This window comes from Miniopterus schreibersii (assembly GCF_964146895.1).
Source record: "Miniopterus schreibersii genome assembly, chromosome: 2".
NCBI classification, from domain to species: Eukaryota; Metazoa; Chordata; class Mammalia; order Chiroptera; family Miniopteridae; genus Miniopterus; species Miniopterus schreibersii.
Window position 1 is genome coordinate 23,267,438 of NC_138102.1, and position 24,050 is coordinate 23,291,487.

The 24,050-nt window shown below is 35.9% G+C and overlaps 1 protein-coding gene and 1 pseudogene across 3 annotated transcripts in view; both read right to left on the reverse strand.

Annotated features, from left to right (window-relative positions):
* KAT6A (lysine acetyltransferase 6A) overlaps positions 1-24,050 on the reverse strand; it is a 97,185-nt gene that overhangs the window by 39,345 nt on the left and 33,790 nt on the right. For both annotated transcript variants that reach the window (XM_081129711.1, XM_081129710.1), the window contains exons 3-4: positions 2,809-2,917; positions 213-328 (exon numbers count right to left, since the gene is read on the reverse strand). In XM_081129711.1, the coding sequence (XP_080985837.1) occupies positions 213-328; positions 2,809-2,917 (225 nt within the window). The remainder of the gene's footprint in view (positions 1-212; positions 329-2,808; positions 2,918-24,050) is intronic.
* LOC308553512 (cytochrome c oxidase assembly protein COX20, mitochondrial pseudogene) lies at positions 11,711-18,703 on the reverse strand (annotated as a pseudogene). The gene is made up of 2 exons: positions 18,310-18,703; positions 11,711-11,847 (listed from the first exon to the last, which is right to left on the reverse strand). The product of its transcript is annotated as a cytochrome c oxidase assembly protein COX20, mitochondrial pseudogene (transcript).

Consider the following 24,050-nt stretch of genomic DNA (forward strand, 5'->3'; position numbering starts at 1 on the left):
AAGGTGCTTTAGAAATTACCTAAAAATAATCCAAGTCTCAATGAGCAAGTAAACTAAACTAATAATAATTAATTTAGAGAGTCTACTGTTCTAAATTCTGCTGGACCAAGTGACTAAAAAATAACCAACCATACATAGAATGTACAACAGAATGCCAGTTGTACATTTTATTTCTAAATGAAATATTTACTGTGGAAGGTGAAGATACTCACTGCATTTTTGCCTTGATCTCGACAGGAGCTGCAGGTTTTACACTCAATGCACTGCCACCGTAAGGCCTTCACTCTAACCGTTAGTTCAGGGGAAAACTTTAAACAGGATGGATGACCTAATAAGAGAGGAAAATTCACAAATGAAACCATCAATCATTTTGTAATTGTATTAAAGGAAAAATGCAGAAAAAGTCAGTATCTTAAATCCAAACATATATCAAAGAAAACAGGATGCTCCTGGAAGCTTGCCACACCTTTCTCATTAGGACTTAATTCCAATTCAGTTTTATTAATGCTAAATAGGATTTAGTACACACCCCACAAATTTGATTATAAAAAACTTGACAAACTCCAAATTTTTATTAATTTTGCATTAAAGCATTATGTGTGTACATACAATACGTAACATGCCCAGGCCACTTCTTGAAGAATATGCAAAAACTTTAGGATATGGAACTATAAACATTTTGAAGGAAGATTTTACATTTCATTTTATACCCTTCTGTACTCTCAATTTTTAAAACAGTGACATGTGTTGCTTTTATAACTAAAAAAATATATAATAAAAATCCCAAAATTTAAAGTGAGTTATCTGTTCATCATTTAAGGCACTCAAGCTAAAACTAAAATGTAAGCAATACTTCTACTGACACCAGGCTGGGCATGGCTCAGCGGTTGAGCATCGACCTAAGATCCAGGCAATCGGGGTTCGATTCCCGGTCAGGGCACACACCAGGGTTGCGGGCTGCAGCCGATTAATGACTCTCTCATCATTGATGTTTCTACCTCTCTCTCTCCCTCTCCTTTCCTCTCTCCGAAGTCAATAAAGATATATTTAGAAATATATATATATATGTATCTATTTCTACTGTGACCAGAATTAACAGTAACAGAAAAACATGTTTCCTCTTCCAAGAGTTATCGGTTTGATTCTCAGAGTTTCAGAGTAGACAATTTGCCCTCAACTTTGAAAAGGTTTGTCCCTTTCCTCTAAAATTTTATTATTATTATTATTATTATTATTATTATTATTATTATTATTATTGGTGAGAGAAAGGATTAAATTATTTTCTCTCCTCTCTTTTCTACTGATAGTCCTTCAATGAGGCGATAAGAAGTTTATCATCAAAATACCACTAACATTAAAGGAAAATGGAAGAAGAGGTATAAAAATTTCATTCATAATTTCATCACCGTAGAACTGCCATTTTCATGTTCTACTTTTCCTTTGTAAACTGGCTAAAAGCACTTTCATGGTTTCAACTGCAGGGTCCACTGAGTTGATAGACACTATAACCTACTCAACCATTTCCTTACTGTTAAATACTTATAGACTATTACCCATAATTGTTAGAATACTAAAATAAATTATTTCACGTTTATAGATTCTTTCCTCCTTTTAAATTAATACCCTATGAAGTAAATTCCTGAAAGTGGGGTTGGTGAGTGAAATTAAATGAACATTTTTTATAGCTCGAGAGATAGAAATGCACTGCCAAAACATGTTCCAAACCCTATGATATATCCAGTGCCTCCAGCAAAGTACAAACATTTTGCCACAATTTGCTCAGCTTTAGGTTTGGGCTCTCTTATCTTTCAAGTTTTATTATTATAACAGCTATGAATTGACACTTCACTGCTGCTTTGGTGTGCATTCCTATTATTATTTGGGTAAAATATTTTTTTATATGCTCAACTATTAACTTTCTCTCATATAAACTGCCTGTTCATAGACTCTGTCCCTTGGACTTTATGCTTAGAAATGTAAACATACTCTTTGAACTTTATAGCTTTTGAGCCTCTGCCATACTTAATGCAATTATTTTCCCTGAACAATTCTTGCTTTTTAAAAAAAATTTTGGGTAGTTTAGTTCTCAATTTGGAAAATATCAAATTCCATATATTTGACTATGTCCATACTTTTCTTCCTTGGTTAGTGTGATAGCCAGGCTCCAAGCTGCCCTCGAATCATTCTTGCCCCCTTAGGGGCTATCACATCCTTTCTTAGTTCAGTCCCATAATAAATAATGGCTGATCTGTGTAACCAATAGGATACTGCTGAAATGACAGTATGTGAGTTCTAAGGCTAGGTTATAAAAGATTGAAGATTCCATCTTGCTCTCTCTCTTGGATATCTGCTAGGGGGAATTCAGCTGCCATGTATGGACATATATGCAGCCCTACGAGGAGGTCCACATGGCAAAGAACTAAGATCTTCTGTTAACTGGCAACATTAACTTGACAGCCAGCTATGTGATTCATCATGGAAGCCTTCAGATAACTGAAGCACCAGCTGAAATGTTGATTGCCACCTCATGAAAGATCCCAAGTCAAAACCACTTAGGTAAGCCAATTCCAAATTCCTGACCCACAGAAACAACATGAAATGTTTTTTAAATGTTTGTTATTGCTTTTATCTTCTGAGTTTTGAAGTAATTTTTTTCTTACAGCAATAGATGTTATTCTATTAGTTTTTTAAAAGTTCTCTACAGTAATTTTTCAAATTGCATTCTTACCTATCTTACATAAATAAATAAATAAATAAATAAATAAATAAATAAATAAATAAATAAATAAATAGAGGAGATCCACATACCACTGTTGCCACAATCAGCACAGGAGATGAGTTCTTCTGGCTTCTTTTCTCGGTTTTGTTCTTTTGTACCAAGACAGAAACTACAGATGGGAATTGGTTCAGCAACCGGCTGTAAAGACAAGCACAATCATTCAGGAAATAGTACTTTTTCTTAGTATTAATCTAAAGACATTAAAATTACACTTTTAAATTCCCACAAAAGTTACACATAACTTTAGGATAAAAACATCACTCTCCTAAATTTCCAACTAAATAGGTCAACGTTTTACAAACTGGTCCTTGTAGTGACAACTTTGGTCCAAATAAAATCATATCCCAACTATATTGGTCATTTAGAAACTAAATGACACAGTATGGATTAAACAAAGCAAATTCTTCACCTACGATTGAACAATTCAACTGAATTAAGTGCAAGGAATCACAGTATCAGTTCCTTAAAAGGTCTGTGATGTAGAAGAGTGATAAGAGATATATGAATAAGCATTATATAAGGCAGAAGACATTAAGTGCTCTAAGAGAGAAACTAGTGCTCTGTACAAATGAGGAAGATAAGTTCTAATTGTGGTTAGAAGGAGAAGGGTTGAAAAAGGAAGACAACATGTATCAAGTGCATATACTATGTTAACGGATCTTAAGAAGCTTGCCCAAGGATATTAGATAATAATTGTTAAAAGCAGGTTTAAGCCTAGGTTTCTATATTCCTCTGTCTACAGCACTGTCTCCCTCACCCTGAGGGTGGAGAGGAAGGCAATACAGGTAGTATAAACTAGATGAACTCAGGTGTGCACTCTGCTAAGGCCAGTGCTTAAAGGATATGGTTTCTGTAATAAGCGTGGGGGCACTGGGGTGGGGAGCTAGATCAGTTTGTCAAGACTGTCACTGAACGTTATGTAAGGAAGTTGGATTTTATCTTTCAGGAAAATAGAAGGTTACTGAACCAAAAGATGGTCACCTGTATTTGAGAAAAATACCATCCTGGTTCTATTCATGAAGCCTGAGTCATAAATCAAGAAAAATAATTCCAAGAGCAGTATCAAAGACATATGGGGGGAACCTAAAGACAGGCAGAACACTTAAATAGTGGTTATACTAGTATGGTGAAGACAAGATAAGAACCTGAACCAAAAAGTAAATGAAACAGAAAAAACAGCTATGGACTTAGAAATCAGCTACTTGTGAAGTGACAGAAAAAGAAATGAGTTAAACATGACTAATTTAACTAAAAAGATGGTAATACCATCAACTGTGGAAGGTAAGTCATCTTGAAGAAAATTAGGAGGAAAGCAAAGAGATGAGTTTGATTTCAGGTATGTTTAGTTTGGAGGCACTCTCAGGCAACTATTAATGCTAGGCATTGTGCAGGATAGCAATATAAAGCCTTCGAGATGCTTTTAGTCTACTGGGGGGGAAAGATAAAATGTTTGATAGAAGTATTACATGGAAAACAAAGAAGAAATGATCAAGTTGGGGAAGGGGTATCAGAGAAGGTTTCACAGACTTAAGTTGTTCTGGAGGTATTTGACAGGCAGGCCCACCTCCTGATAGAGGTATTAAAAAAAAAATACAGAATTGGGTTTGGGGGTTGGGGAGAAGAGCTTAGTTTGGGACTTATTGAGCTTAAAATGCTTATGGAACGTCCCTGTAGCAATACCCATTGACATTATGATATAGGGATCTGGAGTTCAAGGGAAAGGGTGGTCTGGAAATAAAAATCTAGAAGTCATATACATACAAAATGGCATTAAGACCATCAGAGTTGATGAGTATTCCCATGGAGAACAGATGGAAATAAGAGAGCTAAGGTAGGAACACCAATATGTAAGTGACTGCCAGAGGGAAATGCCTGAAAAAGAAACAGACCCGTGAGAGAGCTGGAAGGTATGTCAATATAGAAATGTCCAAACAAGCAAACTAATAGTACTACTCAGCTAAGAGATTATAGATAATCAGCTGGAAGTTGTCTTAATAATTATGGCTGTGGTAAAAACTAGCACATTTCTTTATATTAAAAAGAATATGAAAAAGGACTGGGGAATAAAGTCAGGAAAGACTTCATTCAGGAATAGATACTTAAACTCTAAAGAAGGCCTAGAGAGAAGGCAGAAGCAAGTTCATGAGGTTTGACCTGTATGCTATAACCTCTAAGTACCATGAGAAGATTTTAAGCAGAGGAATGATATGACCAAGATTTAAATTTTAGAAAAGTCACTTTATAAAGCAGTTGAAATGGATTAGAAGGAATATGATCTATAATCCAGGCCATGAGAAATGAGGGTTTGTACTAAGGCACTGACCAAAGGGGTGGAGAAAAAAGGTAAGCAATACTAAAAATACAGAACTGGCAGGATCTGATGGCTAATTGATTTGGGGTAGGGAGCACATTAAGGAAGATGGAAGACTTAGAAAGACACCATTAAAGATGTGAAAAGGAAAGCCACAGAATGAAAGATATTACAACATATTTTTTAAATGGCTCATATTCAGAACATTTAAAGAACTCTTACATATCAGCAAGGAAAAGACAGACAACAATAGAAAAGTAGGCAAAAGACTTCAACCAGGAATTTACTACAGAAAATACATGAATAATATATAAATGGCCAATAAAACATAAGAAATGATGCTCAACCTCTTTAATCATCAAGGAAGTAGATCTTTAAGAATGGCTAAAATTGTGAAGGCTGGCAATAGTAAGGGTTGATAAGAAAGTGGAACAGCCCGGCTGGGGGTGGCTCAGCAGTTAAGCATCGACCTAGGATCCAGGAGACTGAGGTTTGATTCCAGGTCAGGGCACACGCCTGGGTTGCGGGCTCGATCCCACTGGGGACATGCAGGAGGCAGACGATCAATGACAACTCTCTCATCATTTATGTTTCTATCTTTCTCCCTTCCTCCCTCTGAAATCAATAAATATATATTTTAAAAAGAAAGTGGGACAACAGGAACTCTTACACTGCTAACGGATATAAATTGAAAAAAAGCACTCTGAAAAATTTATGACATTATCTACTAGAATTAAACACAGACATACCAGATGATCCAGCACTTCCACTCCTAGATTTATATGCAAATAAAGTGCATACATACACATAAACAATAAAACATTCACAAAAATAATCAGAGCATCATTATTCATAACAAAATTTACTCAAAATTTACCCAAACTACTAGCAGTGGTTGCACACATAAATAAACTGCGCTATATCCATACAGAATATTAAACAGTAATGAAAATAAGTTACAGTCAATAACATGGATGTGTATCAAGAACAATAGTGAGTGGAAGAACAGGCACAAAAGAATATACAGGGTTGGGCAAAAGCAGGTTTACAGTTGTTCATATGGAAAATAATACAATGCTACTATAAGAATAAACTCTGTGCTTCACGTATTCACAACTGTAAACTTACTTTTGCCTGCCCCTGTATGCTGTGTCATTTTGTTTACATAAAGGTCAAAAACAGTTCCATGTTGTTATAAGTCAGGATAGTGGTTATACCTTTAGGGAGAAAGGAAGTAGGTGCATTAGAAAAAGACTTATGAGGTGTTGGTAATGTTCTTTTTCTTGATGTGGATAGTGGTTTCAAATGTTAATTATATAATAATTAAGGTATAGGCTTATAATCTGTGTGCTTTTCTTTATGTATATTTTAGTTAGAAAGTTAAATTTAAATTAATGGACATCTATAGTGTAGGACTATGGTACCTTTGGAATATTCTACAAGAAATACCAATGATGATTTGGACATTGGAGTTTGGAACTTAGGATAGAAAATAGGCTAGAGACAGAGATTTAAAAGACATTAACATGCAAGTGATAACTGATAGCACCCAGTGAGAAGGTGGAGTGGGAAGAACATGGCAGACAGTAGGGGGAAGGGAGTGGAGAAGTGAGATGAAGTCTGAGACAGAGGAATATCAACATTTAGGAAAATCAGAGAAAAAGAAAAAGGAGGCCAGAAAGGACTAGTCTGAGAGAAAACAGAACCAAGAGAAGTGATAACACAAGAATTTTAAGAAGCAGAGAGCAATCAACAACATTGGAAAGATAAAGTATCTAGTGGATTCTACAACTGAGATATAGTTGGAGACCTTACTAGAGAACACCTTTTTCAGTGACAGAATAAGAACTAAAGTCATAGGAACCAACAAACTGCCATAAAGGGACAGAGACCAAACAGGAGAGAGCCAAAAAGAAATGGCAAAGAGTTCTGATGTGTTCGAGGTATTTAAGATGAGAAGACTAAACCTATTTAAAATATGGAAGAGAAGACACACATGGTAAGAGATTCAAGGAACAAGAAATAACAGGAATATATTATGTAGTAAGGTTTAAAACTGCTGTTCAATACGGTAGGCATACAACATGACTAATTTAATTTAAAATAAAGTTAAGTTAAATTGATTCCTCTGTCACATTAGCTACATTTCAAGTACTCAACAGTCATATGTGGCTAATGGCTACGGTATTAGACACACAAATACAGAACAATTCCATCATTACAGAAAGGTCTATTGGATAAACACTAGTTTAAAGAGGATGAACTTGTTTTTTCAAATTTTTTTTAGGGATGATTTTAAAATTAAATTTATTGTGATGACAATGGTTAATAAGATTATATAGGTTTCAAGTGTACATTCTCCATATTGCACTGTGTGTCTACCACTCAAAATCAAATCATCTTCTGTTACCATATATTTGACTTCCTTTAACCTTTTACTACCCCCTACATGCCCCTTCCCAAAAGAGGATGAATTTTAAAGTATGGGTAAAGGGACTGGCCTTAGTAGTATAGTGATACAGAATTATATGTAAATGGAATAGTGGAAATAGGGAAAAGTTGAGAGTGCTAATTTTTTATAGCCTCATTATTTCTGAAAACTAGGAAGTAAAATCACCTGCTAAAAGTGGGGCAGGGATTGGTTAGATACAGCAAGAAAAAGTGATAGCTGAGAAAACTGTGAGGTGAGATTGGCTGGGTCCAAGAACAGAGTTAACAAAAACCGCCCTCCTATCAAAATGGAAAATGGATACACATTCCTCAGGCAAGACAGAATCAGAAAAGTTTGTATTAGCATAAAGAATAAATTCAAAACCAAGAGAGAAAAGCTGATGGAGTCCCTGCAAAATTGCCTCTATCTTTTCACTAAAATAGAAGGCAATGCCACTTGCTTAAAGAGAAGTAGACAGGTATGGGTTTGGGCATTTACAGAGAGCAGAAAAAGTCTGGAAGCCTCTATGTGGAAGGTGAAAGGGAATCAATTAGTGATGAAAAATAAAATTGTCAATCAAGTCTAACAATAAAGCCAAGATCGGAAATTTGTAGCACTTCCAATCAAAATGGTTACACACGTTTCCTTAACATCTCTAAAGGCTTGTACTGACAAAATCAAAGAACTATAGACTGCCAAGACAAACCAAAGGGTGAGGTGCACTAGAACACAAATGCAAATATTTCTGATGGTTGGCCAAAAAGTTGAGGACATAAGCAGAAGGGGCTGACAAACTGAAACTATAAGGAGTTAAGATACCATAGAAATCCTGATGAATTGGAAACAAAGGTCCAGCAGGAAGTAAAAGAAATGAAAAAGTAGTAGGAATGAGGATTGCTGGAAAGGAACTTTAGAGTTTGCTTTTCTAAGTATAAAGTTTTAGCTGATTTAAAAAAAAAAAGGCAAATGTTCATGAATTCTTCAATATTTAGTAAACCCTATTCTAGACACTTGAAGGTACACTGGTGAAAAGGCAGACCAAACCCCACTTTCATAGTTTACATTCTAGTTGAGTGCAGCAGAAAGTAAAATTGAAGACAATAAAATCAGTAAGTCAAGAAGCTGGGAAAACATAATTTTAGAAAAACCATATAAATGTGTTCAAGTCAGCAAAGATAATGATTGTGCCAAAGATGAGAAAGGGAAGTTTTGCAAAATTTTTCTAAAGTTTTAGAGAAAAAAATATTGGTAAATGACAAACCCACCCCCATCCCCTCAAAAAAAGCAGAGGTTGTGGTATTAGTAGATGGAAAAAGCTTATCATCAGGAGAATTTGCTTAATAAAGGAATAACAATCATCTTAAAGGCTATGAAGATCAACTCTTCTTTTTTGAGTCTCTCCCCACACCTTTTAAAAACAGGGGTAAGCCCGGCCTGGTGGCTTAGTGGTTGAGCATCGACCAAGGATCCAGGAGATCTAGGTTCGATTTCTGTCAGGGCACATGCCTGGGTTGCAGGCTTGATCCCCACCCAGTAGAGGGTGTGCAAGAGGCAGCCAATCAATAACTCTCTCAACATTGATATTTCTCTCTTTCCCTCCCTCTCCCTTCCGCTCTGAAATCAACAAAGATATATTTAACAACAACAAAAACCAGGGCTAAGAGTATGGAAAAATAGCTCTACTTAGGAGGATATGGACACAATTCAATGTAATGACCTACTAGTGACAGACTAGTAGTACCACTTTCACAGATAAATAAGTCTATGTAACCTGCAATCTCAGAGAAGATGGAGAAGCCTATGTTATATAATAAAGAGCTACAGGGCAGAGAAGGAACAATATCATAATTCAAACTAATTTACCATAATTAACACATATTAGATATAGCAAAATACTTGGTTAATCTGCTACTACTTCTGAGAGATAGATTAGATCATATTTAAAGGAGCAAATATATAAAGATGAAGAGAAAGTGTGAAAAAGAATTTGTTATTCCTCAGCATAGGGAATGTCTTAAATGAATACTATAGTTATCTGTCTTTAAATATGTGCCTTTTATTATCTAGAACTAGACAATAAAGTTCCTAATGACAGAAAATCTTACTTAAATTCATACCTAAGAAATCCTTAGCAAAACTATCCCTATATGTTCCTATATGTTCCCTGGAATATTACTGCTGTTAATATTTTTTATATATGATCAAGACAGCATTTTTCCTGATACTGTCTATCCCAAAACAAAATAACTGAGATCATTCAAATCTATTCATTAAAGAGGCGGGTAAGGGTAGTGATTTAGACAAACTGGCTGCCTAGTAACTTGGGACTGAGTAGACAGTTTAACTCAACTGTTTTGGTACTTATCAAATGACCACAGTCTTAGACCTTGCCTACTCATTACACAAAACAATTTGTTGATTATTCCCAATAATGACAACTTTAAACACTATTTATATTTACAACGTGAAAATAAAATAGGCTAAAAAGCAATCTGCTAAGTCAAATACACACACTAGTTCAAACAGACTCAAATTATATAGAAACAGAGTTTTCAGTAACACATTGCGGTGTAGTCGAATTTCCTTAACCTAAACACTTGATACTGAAGGTGTTCATTCTTTGACATCACGGGACCATGCATAAAAATGATAAATCTTTCAGTTACCAAAACAAAATGAGTCCATAGAGAAATTCTATTCCTGACAATGATCATGATTTTTAAAAACTGACTGATAATTTCGGCGGGGGGGGGGGGGGGAGTGCAATTTGGGAGAGTAATAGTACATTGAGGATCAGCCACTTTAGCTGATGAGCTACAAGCAAAAACAGTGGTTTAAATAAATCATCTAGGTTACAACAAAACTTGTGAGGTTTTCTTTGTTGATCAAATAGCACTGCTAATTAGTAACTGTGTGTTTTTTAATATGGCTAACTATACTGTTGAGAACATAAAAAAATTACAACTCCAGATCTTTCTCATTCCCAAAATATTAATGAGCATATGGAAGTCAGAGAGAAAGAACTAAAACTACATTGGTTCACTGCAAGATCTGAACCAGAAATATACTGGGGTGGTTTTCAGGACAGTGAAGAGATACTTATAACATTGTCCAAGTAAAACTCTACAAGCTCATTTCAACTATCTTTAAATAAGAACAATTGTTAATACAATTTTTAAAAATCTGTATAGAGATAGGCAATATGCCATATAATCACTGTTTCTACACCTGTCCAAGTTTAGTCCTTAACTTATTCTCATATTTATATAAAGTAAATCTGATTCCACAGCTAATAAAACAAAAAGTTTGTAGCAAATGACTTTAAATACTGTTAAACACAGCAACCAGAGTTAACCTGTTAAAAGGTAAATCAGAGCATGTTACTAGGCTGCCCTAAACACTCCATCCAGTCCAATGACTTCCATCTCAGATTAAATGCCAAATGGCCCACAAGATCCTATGTGATCTGTACCCCCATGTATATAACAAGCAATGACCTCTTCAACCTCATCTCTTATTGCTCTCTCCTTCTTTCATTCTTCTCCAGCTTCCTTGATTGCTTTTTCCTTACAAGTCAGATGTTCCAGTCACAGGGCCTTTACAGCATTTGCTTTTCTTTAATTTGGAATTCTATTCCCTAGATCCTTCAGATCTTTCCTCAAAAGTCATCTTCTCAGTAAGGCTTTCCTTGACCACTCTATCTAATATTTCAAAACAACTCACCAACCACCATAATTTATACTCCCCTTCCTTCATCTTTCCCCCCAATCATTTTCATGTAATTAACATATTGTGTGTACGCGTACCTTACTATCTGTCCCCCACTAAACATAAACTCTATGAAGGTTCTAATTTCTATCTGTGTATTCATGACTGTAATCCTAGTACTACGAACAGTGACTAGTATAAACACTGAGTGTTGTTCAATACATTAAATTACCTTGTAGGACTAAAAGTAATAAGAAAAATAGTATCTTAGAAAGAACCGTGAGTTGGCATAAGACTGATAAAGCTATGAGCATCTTAATAATATATAAGTGCTCTGTTTACAAAGTAATCTCACAAGTAATTTCATGACCTCAATAACTAAGACTTCTGCCACAGCAACCCACCTTCATTCAATTTCTCAAAAGTAGGGGGAAATTTGTGGCAGGAGACACTTAGATTGTACCTTGTGCCACCTGTTGCTCTAGGTTGCCTTAAACACCATGTTGAGATCTCCATTATAATCACCAGATGGCAGCACTGAGGCAAATACATAGTAGATGCTCTGATAACCAGTAGACAGTTGAGGAGCATTCTTAGTTGAGATTTTGGGAATAACTTCTAAAAACAAGAACAGTAAAAATTTCACCCAGAGATCTCTACTATGTGAGCTTTATATCATAAAAGAAAATAACCTTTTCGACAATCATTTAGAATATCTTAAATATAATATTTTCTAGTTATCCAAATACATCATCTAAGAGAGCCCCATCTTAAAGTTCAATTTTCATTTTTACCTCCGAGACTTGCCTTTAATTTTTTTAAATCCACTATACATGTCATTGTCCCCATTTTTTAACATCTTCTGAGGAACTCAAATCTACCTTTATGTTGTCTCTGCTCTTAAACACTGACATAAAGGATAGTCAAAAATCTGTTTTATGTAATTATTTCTAGTTATTTCAAGAGTGAATTGAATGGTAAACTCTAGAATTTGTGACCACCAGAATTTTCAAGGAAAAAAACTGCACTAATAAACTTAAGACTTATGACTTCAGGAACCTTTAGATCATTTAATAGGCTATCTGGTAATAAAGACATGTGATTTCTTAAAAGCCACAAATGTTCTCATGTTTTATTGCCACTGGAAATAACTGTGACAAGTTAGCATAGACAATATTAGAGTATGAAAGAAGTAGATAATTCATGTAAGACTCCTTATGATACTCAAACATTCACTAAGCAATAAAAAATAGTCACATCAGCCCTGGCTGGTGTGGCTCAGTTGGCCGAGCATCGTCCTCAGCACGAAAAGGTCACCAGATGGATTCTAGGTCACGGCACATGCACGGGCTGCAGGCTCAATCCCCAGGAAAGGGCATGCAGGAAGCAGTTGATCAATGTATCTGTCTCACATCAATGTTTCTTTCTTTCCCTGGCCAGGGTAGTTCAGTAGTTGGAGTGTCAGCCCATGCACCAAAGGGTCGTGAGTTCGATTCCAGTCAAGGGCTGTGCCTGGGTTGCAGGTTCGATCCCCCCTATTCAGGGCGCCTCTCCCAGTGATGTTTCTCTCTCTCTCTCTCTCTCTCTCTCTCTCCCTCCCTTCCTTCCACTCTCAAAATCAATGGAAAAATATCCTAGGATGAGGATTAACAAAACAAGAACAAGAACAAGAAAAAGGTTACATCATTCTTCCTTAAAGTACAAAATATCTATGCACCAAAAGGTTGCTGGTTCAATTCCTGGTCAGAGAACATGCCTGGGTTGTGGGCTCAATTCCTGGTAGGGGGCATGCAGGAGGCGGCCAATCAATGTTTCTCTCTTTCCCTCTCTCCCTTCCTCTCTAAAAAACACACACACAAAAACCACAAACAAAAAAAAAATCAATAACCTGGCCAGGTGTGGCTCAGCGGTTGAGCGTTGACCTAGGATCCAGATGATCGGGGTTCGATTCCCAGTCAGGTCACATGCCCGGGTTGCGGGCTCTATCCTCAGTCAGGGGCATGCAGGAGGCAGCCGATCAATGACTCTCTCATCATTGATGTTTCTCTCTCTCTCCCTTTCCTTTCCTCTCTCTGAAATCAATAAAGATATATTAAAAAAAAAAAAAAATCTTTGGGGAAAAAACCAAAAACTTAGGTTCAATTCTAATTACTAAAACTAATTTTTTAAATCAAGTGGTATACCACAAAAGAGCAAATATTTTATGATTTCACTTATATGAGGTACCTACAGTAGTTAAATTCATATAGACAGAAAGGAGATTAGGAGTTACCAGAAGCTGGGAGGAAGGGGAGAATGGGGAGTTATTGTTTAGAGTAAAGACTTTGAGGTGAAAAAGTTCTGGAAAATGGATTCTGGCAATGGTTTCAAAACACTTGTGAAGATACTTAATGCCACTGAATTGTACACTAATAAATGCTTAAAATGGTAAAATGTATGTTTTGTAAATTTTATCACAACAAAAAGATGAAGAAAAAATTACTAAGTGGTATATATAGATTTTTCATATTCTCACAATCGGATGATTTAAGTAATAGGCCAAAATTCATGCAGTGAGAAGCAACTACTACAATTTGTCCTCATCTTGAAAACCTTTATCTTCTAACTGTTCCTGTGAGCCCTCTCATTATGTTCATCTAAAGTATAATAATTAGGCTTAGAAACAAAGGTATAACTCCCCCCAAATGAAAAAAATTTAATTATTCATAACAAATTCTGGTACTGAATTTAAACGTTAGCCATTTTATTCTCACTATACCTACATCAAAGTTAGTTACCTCTTTTTTTTTTTTTTTTTAAATATATCTTTATTGATTTCAGAGAGAGGAAGGGGGAGGGAGGGAGAGAGAGAGAGAAACATCAATGATGAGTCATTGATCAGCTGCAGCCCACAACCCGGGCATGTGCCCTGACCGGAATCGAACCCTGATCGCCTAGATCCTAGGTCGATGCTCAACCGCTGAGCCACGCCCAGCTGGGCGAAAGTTAGTTACCTCTTAATCCAATTACAAAAACAGCTCATTCCTACGCCTTAACAATTTTCTTGTAAAGCAGTCTAAGAATTAAAATCTATCAATTGAGCACTACTCAGTCTTAAACTAAATTCTCTTTCTGACTGCTGTGTATCTGATCCAACCAGGTTACTCTGCATGAACCACCGTAAGCTCCTCTCAAATCTACCCACCTAACTTAATTTTCTTACTTTCAACTTTTCGAATTACAGCCTTGCCTACCTCTTTGAATTTTTCAAGGTTTTGTTATCCTGCCCCTTTCTTCTGCAATTATAATCAGGTAAATTTAACTGCAAATTAACTTTCTTCAATGGATATTTATTTCACACAACTTGAAACAATTTTCAGCTGAGATATCATTTATTAGTTGATAGTATCTACTGCTGAAGTACTACAATATATATAATAAAGCTAAAAGAATGGCTTTATTAAATAAAATAAATAACCAAAGGATACAGAGTTAAGTCTTAGCTTAGAAACGAGGAAAACTGAAGTATTCTTAGTCATGGTATAGTGAAGGAAACCAAAATGGTGCTCCATGACTGAGCATGAGGAAAACAAATATTGCTAGGTTTTCAAAATACTATCCAAAGCATAAGAAGTCTGGCAAATATTACTGTTTGGTAAGCAATGTAATATATCAAAAATTTGAGAAGATAAAAAATAAGTGTTCACATTTTCAAAGCACTTATAAATGTCAGTAAATACAAAACAAAATCCACACAAAATAATTAGAAAACAAATACTATTCCATTATTCACTTACCAAAAAACTCAAAAGTAAGCCTTTTGTGAGACTATTTGCACAATTAGGTTATTTCCAGTATTATAAGGGAAACAAACTGGCACACAGAGTTCACTTTAAGAAACTAATACTTTGCTGAGAAAGCTAACAAAATACATTGTTCTCTTTCAATGAGGCAAGCCCTCCTCTCAGTTTTACCCAGTTCTTCACTCCTTCACTATTAAAGGCCTTGGGTGAACTCATGCTCCTCTCAAATCCTTTTCAACATTTTAGAATTCAATTTTTGTTCTTTTCAAGACAAGACAGTACTAGATAAGCAGAAATCACCCTAGACCTCTTAACTCACCTCGTATGTGTCTTGCACATAGTATGTACTAAATATGCATATATTGAAATTTATATAAAACAGAATCATGCTTAGCTTCAAATAGGTTTATCGGTAATTGCCTCAAAGCCTCTCCTCCAAAGTTCAATAATCTTCAGGGGAAGTGTACTTAGGTAGGATGATTTAATCTCTTGACATTCTTCAGCACCCTATATAGTATCAAGCAATCTATGGCTCCTTATTAAACATATTTTTAGGATAATCTTTTCCTCAGAAGTATATAGTTACAAGATATATAATAATAAAACAACATGAACAGCCTGGAAAAGAATCCATTTTCCATTATTTATAGTCTACAATAAGGTAAGTCTTGTGTAATTTTAATCAGTTCCAACACAACCCATTAGCCATTACAAAGCCTTAATAGGAGTACTAAATTGAATTCAATTTTATTATGATGAGTTCATTCAATGACTTCTACAATTAGATAAAATAACAAGATTATTGGTGAAAGTAAGTTAATGGTATAATTAGAACAGTGATGATCAATTTCAATTTACATTTTTACTATGCATATAGATTAGTATAAATTTAGATAAGAAAGCAATCATCTGTCAAGATACTATAACAATTTTCTATTTCCTAATCAGAGGTGACATAAAAAATGATAGTATGCACATTTGCTGAATTTAAATTCTATGTTAAGACTGCAGAGTTAACTTTCTTTCACATATTCATCAGTTATTTGAAAGCTCCACTTTCGGTTTGTCAGTGACATATCATTTTCTTCATTCATCCAAAGTTGGAGAGGCCAAGTTATTACTGCTTCTCCTTTCCTTTGTGGTCCTTCCTTTCTATTTTAGTTTCTTTTATATACTTATGGCTCTCCCCTATCACCATATGCAATCTTCTGTATGGACTGACTGACTCTAGTCTCTGATTATTTTTCTACACACTGCTATGAGATTAATACCCCTAAAATACTATGCTTTTTATCCAGTTACTTGCCTGGCCCAAAACTTACACAACATATACTGACTGCCAACTCCTATAGGCTATTATCCAATTCCCTCCATCATATACCAAACTACTTTTCTCACACTGCCTTCCTCTACTCTCAATCACTTGTTCTCAGAGATCATAGTTCATGCTCTTTCCCTAAATTATTTTACCCCATCCCTCAGAGTCCTTTGTATCCCTGTCTAAGAATCAGTTCAGCGGAGCTTAGAGATAGACTGGATTCTGCCACTTATGGCATCACTTTGGCCAAGTTACTGAACTTCTTTGGTGTGAAATAGTACAACATACCTATTTTCAAGTTATCATGAAGATTACATGGGATAAAGTTATGAGACTGTAACTCAAAAGAGGCACCTATAAATGCTGATTTCCTATATCCCTTTTTAATGCTATCCTTCAGCTCAGCTGGTGTTGCTCAGTGGTTAAGCATCAACCCATGAACCAGGAGGTCACCGGTTCGATTTCCAGTCAGAGCTCATATCTGGGTTGAGGGATCAATCCCCAGTAGGGGGTGTGCAGGAGGCAGCCAATGGATGTTTCTCTCTCATCAGTGTTTCTATCTCTTTATCCCTCTCCCTTCCTTTCTCTCAAAATCAATAAAAACATATTTTTAAAAAAATATTTTTTAGCCCAGTCGGGCGTGGCTCAGCGGTTGAGCGTCGACCTAGGATCCAGGCAATCGGGGTTCAATTCCCGTTCAGGGCACATGCCCAGGTTGTGGGCTTGATCAATGACTCTCTCATCATTGATGTTTCTAGCTCTCTCTCACCCTCTCCTTTCCTCTCTCTGAAATCAATAAAGATTATTTTTGTTAAGTGGCCAACTATCGCTTTTCAAGTCAGGGTAAGTTTTTGTTTTAACATCCAAAATAAAAAGCAAGGTGATTAAAATTTTCTGTGGACTAATAGATTTTCTATATATGTTATTTACATGATTGCATTAAGATTTTAAAAGTCTTTTTGTGCACACATATTTACCATACTTCACATTACCTACTTTAAAAAAATTTAGTGGTACTTGAGTACAAGAGCATTAGCAAAAGAATCTTTCCTATGCTAAACATACAGGGTGGGGCAAAAGTAGGTTTACAGTTGTTCATATGGAAAATAATACAATAATTAATAAATAATAATACAAGAATAAATCATGTTTCCCATACTCACAACTGTAAACCTACTTTTGCCCCACCCTGTATATGAAAGTGATGGTTTAAAAGGAGCAAGATCTTCAACAAGACTTCCGTGTTCATTACTTTTTTAAGAGATTGCAATTGTGGGCATTATTCTGGCCACAGTCTAAATTAACACTTGAACAAATTGGCAAACAGCATCATTTTCCTCAAGACCTACCAAATTAATAACTAACATATTAGAAGCTATATTTTTCTGTTACTATCAGAATCTGATGTTTGGAACTGGAAGGGATCTTTAAAAAACATTATAGCCCTGGCTGGTGTACCTCAGTGGTTAGAGTGTTGGCCTGCACAGTGAAGGGTCTCTGATTCAATCCCTAGTCAAGGGCATGTACCTGGGTTGCAGGTTCCAGCCCCAGTCAGGGTGCAGGTAGCAACCAATCAATGTGTCTCTCTCACATCAATGTTTCTCTTTCTCTCTCTCCTCCCTGCCTCCCTTTCACTCTCTCTAAAATATCAATGGGGAAAATATCCTCTGGTGAGGATTAACAAAAAAATTAAAATAATAAATAAATGAAAATAAAAACCATTATATATTCATTTTACCAAAAATAAAAATAATTGTCAAAGGCTATATATGACTAACAAAGTAACGAAAGTTATTCAAAGTCAGGTAGATATTCTGACTTTAAGGCCAATACTCTAAACAGCTTCAACTCAACCACTCAATGAAACAAACTATAGATAAAAATTTTTTTTACAACTTACACACACTTTATTTACTTGATTGAAAGCCTTCTTATGGTACATAGAATGCTTTATACAGTTGATCTCAACTTTGTTCACACTGGCTTCAGTGAGTTGTATTTGGGTTTCTATGCTTGAGACTCTGCTGATGCCGTTGGTTTGTTTTCTTTCAGGATCAAGGTGGGTACTTTCATATAAAATCTTCTATTTAATTCCTTCTCTGGTGATTCTTTCCTGGATTCTTAGCTTTGCATAATTATACCTACAATGGAACCAGCATCCTAAAGTCACCAAGATAAATCCTCCTACTCCAACATCACATGATCTTCTAATTCTACTAGATAACAAAAAATGTCCAAGGCCAGCCACAACAGATCCTAATGAACCATATAATACCAAGTCCCGTACACAGGAAATGTTCTTGACATCTAAAATTCCTAGGAGCTTAGAGGGCTTCCCGTTCCTGGGCTTGCTAGGCTCCAGAAAGGCAGCCATGGGGACAAGTCTAATAAAATAATTTTTTGAAAGAAAAAAAGACTTCACAGATGGCAAATGTTGAGTTTCCATTACTGGTAAATAGTTATACTACTTACTAACAATATGGTGTGGCAGGATTTAAACTCGCATATGTAAAACTCAAACTGCCCTGGCCAGGTGACTCAGTTAGTTAGTGTCATCCCATGCACCAAATGGTTGCAGGTTCCATTCCCCATTAGGGCACATACCTAGGTTTCGGGTTCCATTCCTGATCGGGGTGTGTATGGGAGGCAACTGACTGATGTCTCTACACACCGCCCCCCCCCCCACTCTCTAAAATCAATAAACATATCCTCAGGTGAGGAGGAAAAAAAAACTAAAACTGACCAGAGGTTCTCCTGCCTTTGATCACTCACATCAATGTCTCTCTCTCTCAAATCAATAAACATATCCATAGATGAGAATAAAAAGCAACTAAAACTGACCAAAGGTTCTCCTGCCTTCTTCAAAGAGTAGCATTATTCAGGGCAGTAAGAAATCAACCTTGGTGGAAAAGGGTACAGGGGGGATAAATGGTGATGGGGAAAAAATAAATGAAATAAATAAAGAAATCAACCTTTTATCCATTTCCCCCCACTTTCAGAGAATGATTAGAAGGGAGAGGGAGAAAAAAACAAAAATGAAGAAGCCACAGGAGGTTCCTAAATGTAACTAAAGGGGTAATAAGATCTTTGTTTCAGCACAGTCCATTAGCATCTTTGTAAATGAGTAAGGCAAAACGGTCTTGCCTAAGAAACAGAGAGAATATTGAGAGAGGGTTAAGAAATGTGGAGAAAGAGGTGGCCAGTGACAAATTCCTAGAGACAGGGTGGGTCAAAGGCCTTTTAAGAACTATATAACAACTGTTTTAAATTGTTTCTATGCTATAATAAAAATCTTGAAATTTGCAGTTCACATGAAAAACAGAGGTGAGCAATTTTTCAGTAATTTAAAAAAGAGACGAAGCTTAAGCAAGTTTGGTTCTGCACAGAGTGAAGAGAACCCACCCACCATAGTAAGAAGCACCATAATAAGTCCCTGAGCATTTGTAGAAATCTTGAAAAAGAATAAAATTTCTCCACAAGGAATAAGAAGCATGTCGAAAGAGAAGCCTCAGTTGTCAACTGCACCTAGGCTGTAGTGGGAAAAGCTTTTCTACCTACAACAAAACATCCAGGAGTTCTAGGACTTCCTGAAGCAAGCAAAGAATACTTTTACATCTTTATCAACTTCATCATTTTTAGTTTTAATAGAAAAGCTCTACTGTTTATCTTAATTATAAAATCATGATATTCTCATTTTAAAAATCAGATAATAAAAGGAGAAAAGACAGTAAAATTCTCTCCCAATCTTTCTCTTCTTCCCCTATAATACCTAACATTTACTGGGCACTCCAAGGACTGTTAAATATGCTTTACAGGTATTAATACTTTTAGACCTAACAACCACTCTTGGTACTATCAACACCATTTTCCAGATGAGAAATCAAATTCCCAGAAAGATTAATATACCCAAAGTTATAAAAAGTGTCAGAACCCAGGCGACTAGCCTGGCTCCAGAGCCTGTACTCTTCAACCTTCCTTTGTGCTATCTCTTTTCATGTACATTGTATTCAGCTTTTCCTATAAATAATTTTTTAAATTTTTTGTTAAATTTACTTCCACAGCAGTAACCCACATCAACATCATCTTTCCAATGACCATACAGTATTTCGCTGCATGTTGTAAGATAATTTAACCAATCTCACATTAATGAACATTTAATACTTCTAATTTTTTATGATATTCAAGACTGTAATCAAACATCCTTATAAATACAACTTTGCTCACTTTTTGGATTATTACCTTGGGACATATTTCTGGACCTGGAATTGCTGGATCAAAAAGTGTGCACATTTCTAAGAATTTTGATACATACTTTCAAACTGAATTTTAGAGAGGCTGTATTCCTGCCAATTATATGTGCCAGCTATGAAACTCTTTTCTACACTACCCTAATATTACCCAGAAACACACATTTGCACATGTGCATACATACACCTTAAGTGGATATTACATCAAATTAAAGTTTCTGCCCTGGTTGGTGTGGCTCAAGTCGTTGGAGCACCACATACCCAGGTTTTGGGTTTGATCCCAATCAGTCAGGGTGCGTGTGGGAAGCAACCAATCGATGTTTGTCTCATTATGATATTTCTCCCTTTCTCTCTGGAATCAATGAAAAAACATATCCTTGGGTGAGAATTAAAAAAAAAAAAAATCTCTTTCAGCCCTAGCTGGTTTGGCTCAGTGGTTAGAGAGTCGGCCTGTGTGGACTGAAGGGTCCCAGGTTCGATTCCAGCCAAGGGCACATACCTCGGTTGTAAGCTCTATCCCTGGCCCCAGTTGGCAACCAATTGATGTGTCTATCTTACATCAATCCCCCCCCCCTTCCATTTTCTCTGAAAAGAAATGGAAAAAATATCCTTGGGTAAGGATTAAAAAAGAAAAAAAATCTCTTTCAGACTTAAATATATTTCATCTTCAATATTACCCCCATAACAGTATAAATAAAGCCTTAAGTGTTTAACAAGTTTAAAACCTGAGGACAGTAGCTTTTCAAAAGAAAACAGTATATAATGAGGGTGGAGAACATAGTGACGTAATGCTCAAGAAGGAAAGCCCTGACAAGCCCTCACACACAATGAGATCGGGAAAGCTAGGCTGAAGCAGCCAGCTTGGTTTCATGCTGCAAATTTTGGCAGGCATTCAATTCCTTCTGATGTTTTCCTAGCTGCACATTTATCTATGTAATGTCACCAGATCTAGGAAGGGAGGGAGGATGAGAGGAGGGAGAAGAGGAGAAAAACTGTTTTACATGCTGCCAGTCCCTCCACACATGCTGTTACTATACAAAGGATGTCTAGAAAGCCAACGTGCTGCACAGATCCAAACGCTGCAAGCAACCATAAGCACATGCACACGAACGCACACATGCACACACAAGAACAAATACAGAAAAGGGAAGTGCCTGTGGAAAGAAGAAAGCCTATAATTAAAGCCTTGATTCACAAGCAAAGGCTCCCTTCTGAAATCTGTTTCAATTCTTGGGTGAGGGGGAGGAAAGGGGGATGTATTCTAATCTCCTGGGGAAACAACTAGTATTCTGCAAAAATCCTGAGCTGGTCTGGTCCCTACCAACTACAAGCATATGCTACCACAGAAATAAACCAATAGTTTCTGAGAGGCAAAAGTATCCTATCAAATAACAACCACCTTATAAATACCTAATGTACACTTTACCAATAACTGTAGGGAATAAAATGAATCTTATGAAACAGCTCAGGTACCCTAGAAATGTCAAGTCTTGTTTGTACATAGGAATGTTTACTCTTCTTAGCACTCCTGTGAGTGTCTGTGTGTGTGCACAATACTGAAACCAAAACTAACTAGAATATAAAAGTAGAGATAAAAAATAGCTCATAAAAACAGGACTATTAGGTTCTATAAATGTACACTCTAACCCTATAACTCATTACATAAGGTTTTACTACCAAAGGTAATAGAAAAATGCTGTATCTCCAAAAACAGCATATAATCTGCCCCTAAGAATGTGTCATAAGAAACAAACAGGAAATATCAGGAGTTATAAATAACTTTGTTCTACACTGACATAGTTTATACATACAAAAGATAGTAACTTCAACCAAAAGTACTGCTTAAGACTTCCTTCAGATTAAATTTAACAATCAACTAGTTAAGGAGATAGCTTGATAGAAGGCTATCCAAGTTCTCTAGTCCTGGTTCTCTAAGTATGGGCAAGTAACTTCACCTGTCATGGGTCTTCATCTGTAAAATAAAAATATTTAACATGAGTATCTCTAAAGTCTCTTTCAGTTCTTAATTTCTAAAATTATAGGTATTTTAAATACAAAACAGGATTTCCTACTTTTAAGGAGCTCACAATCTAGTTATAGGTCATCATAATGTGTAATCATAAATGAATTAGCAAATAATGTAAGACAATGACTGGTCCAGAGTAGTTACTTTACAAGTGTGTAGACTCTGTTTAATGAGACACTAAAGGAGAGTTGAAGTTGAGACACTAAACTTTAAGGGCTTAGAAACTAAAGGAGAGTTGAAGTTGAAATAACTTCAAAACAGCAAAGATTTCTGTTGGGACTAGGAGGTTCACTAGGATTTGAATTTTTAACTTCATAACCCCAATCAATTAATTCAAATTCCATGTAGTCATTATCTCATTATCCTCATTCTATGGATAATAAGGAAAAAATATTAAACATTAAAGCTTAAAAGATATTAAGCATTAAAGACGTAAAACACACATTTGCAAATATTTTATTACTTAGCCCAATATATCCCTCAGCCTAGTATGATCAATTTATATAGGGCCAGAGAGATTTAATAAAATATTAGGCTAAGTGTGAACATGACAAACTTGATCAACAGACAGTAAATCACGAAGCTCCTCTCCTTAGGATAATCTAAAGTTAACATTTTTAACTTCAAAAATCCTAAAGCCTAAAACAAAACCTGTCCTCAAATGATATTTTCTCTAATATTGTTCTTAAAAACAATGCTGTTTAACAGAACTTTCTGTGATGATGAAAGTTTTCTGCATCTGTGCTGTCTAATACAGTTACCACTAGTTCTCTGAGGCTACTGGGTACTTGAAATGTGGCTACCATTAATTTTTTTAACTTTAATTTAAATTTAAATAGTTGTATGTGGCTAATAGCAACTATACTGGTACAGTTCTACAAAGTCTGTATAAAGGGAAAACTGATGAATAGTTTTAAAGTTGATGAATAAAGCAATTAAAAAAGTGAATACGGCAATGTCTACATAGCAATATTTTACCTTGAAAAACAATTAATATAAACTCTATAGACTGTACACACAGCGCCCTGTGCAAGGCTAGCTGTTTTACCAAGTGCCTCACATCCTTCGTCTTTAGTATAATTCTCTCAGAGTTGAGTTTAATTGGCTGCTGAAAATAAAGCTAGTTAGTTACTGGTTCTCTTTTGTCCTCCACAAAAGGGAGTTAACAGTGTCTGGTGTGATTAAATGAAATAAAATGGAAACCATAAAGTACTCTGACTTAAAACATAAAAAGGCACTGCTATTAGCCCTGGCTGGGTAGCTCAGCTGGTTACAGTTGTCCCCATATCAGTTGTCTCAATATGCGAAGGTTGTGGGTTTGATCCCCGGTCAGGGCACATACAAGAATCAACCAAGGAATTCCTAAATAGGTGGAACAACAAATCGATGTCAGTTGGTCTGTCTGTCTCCCCCCACCCCACCCTGCCCTGCTTAAAAACCAAAAACCA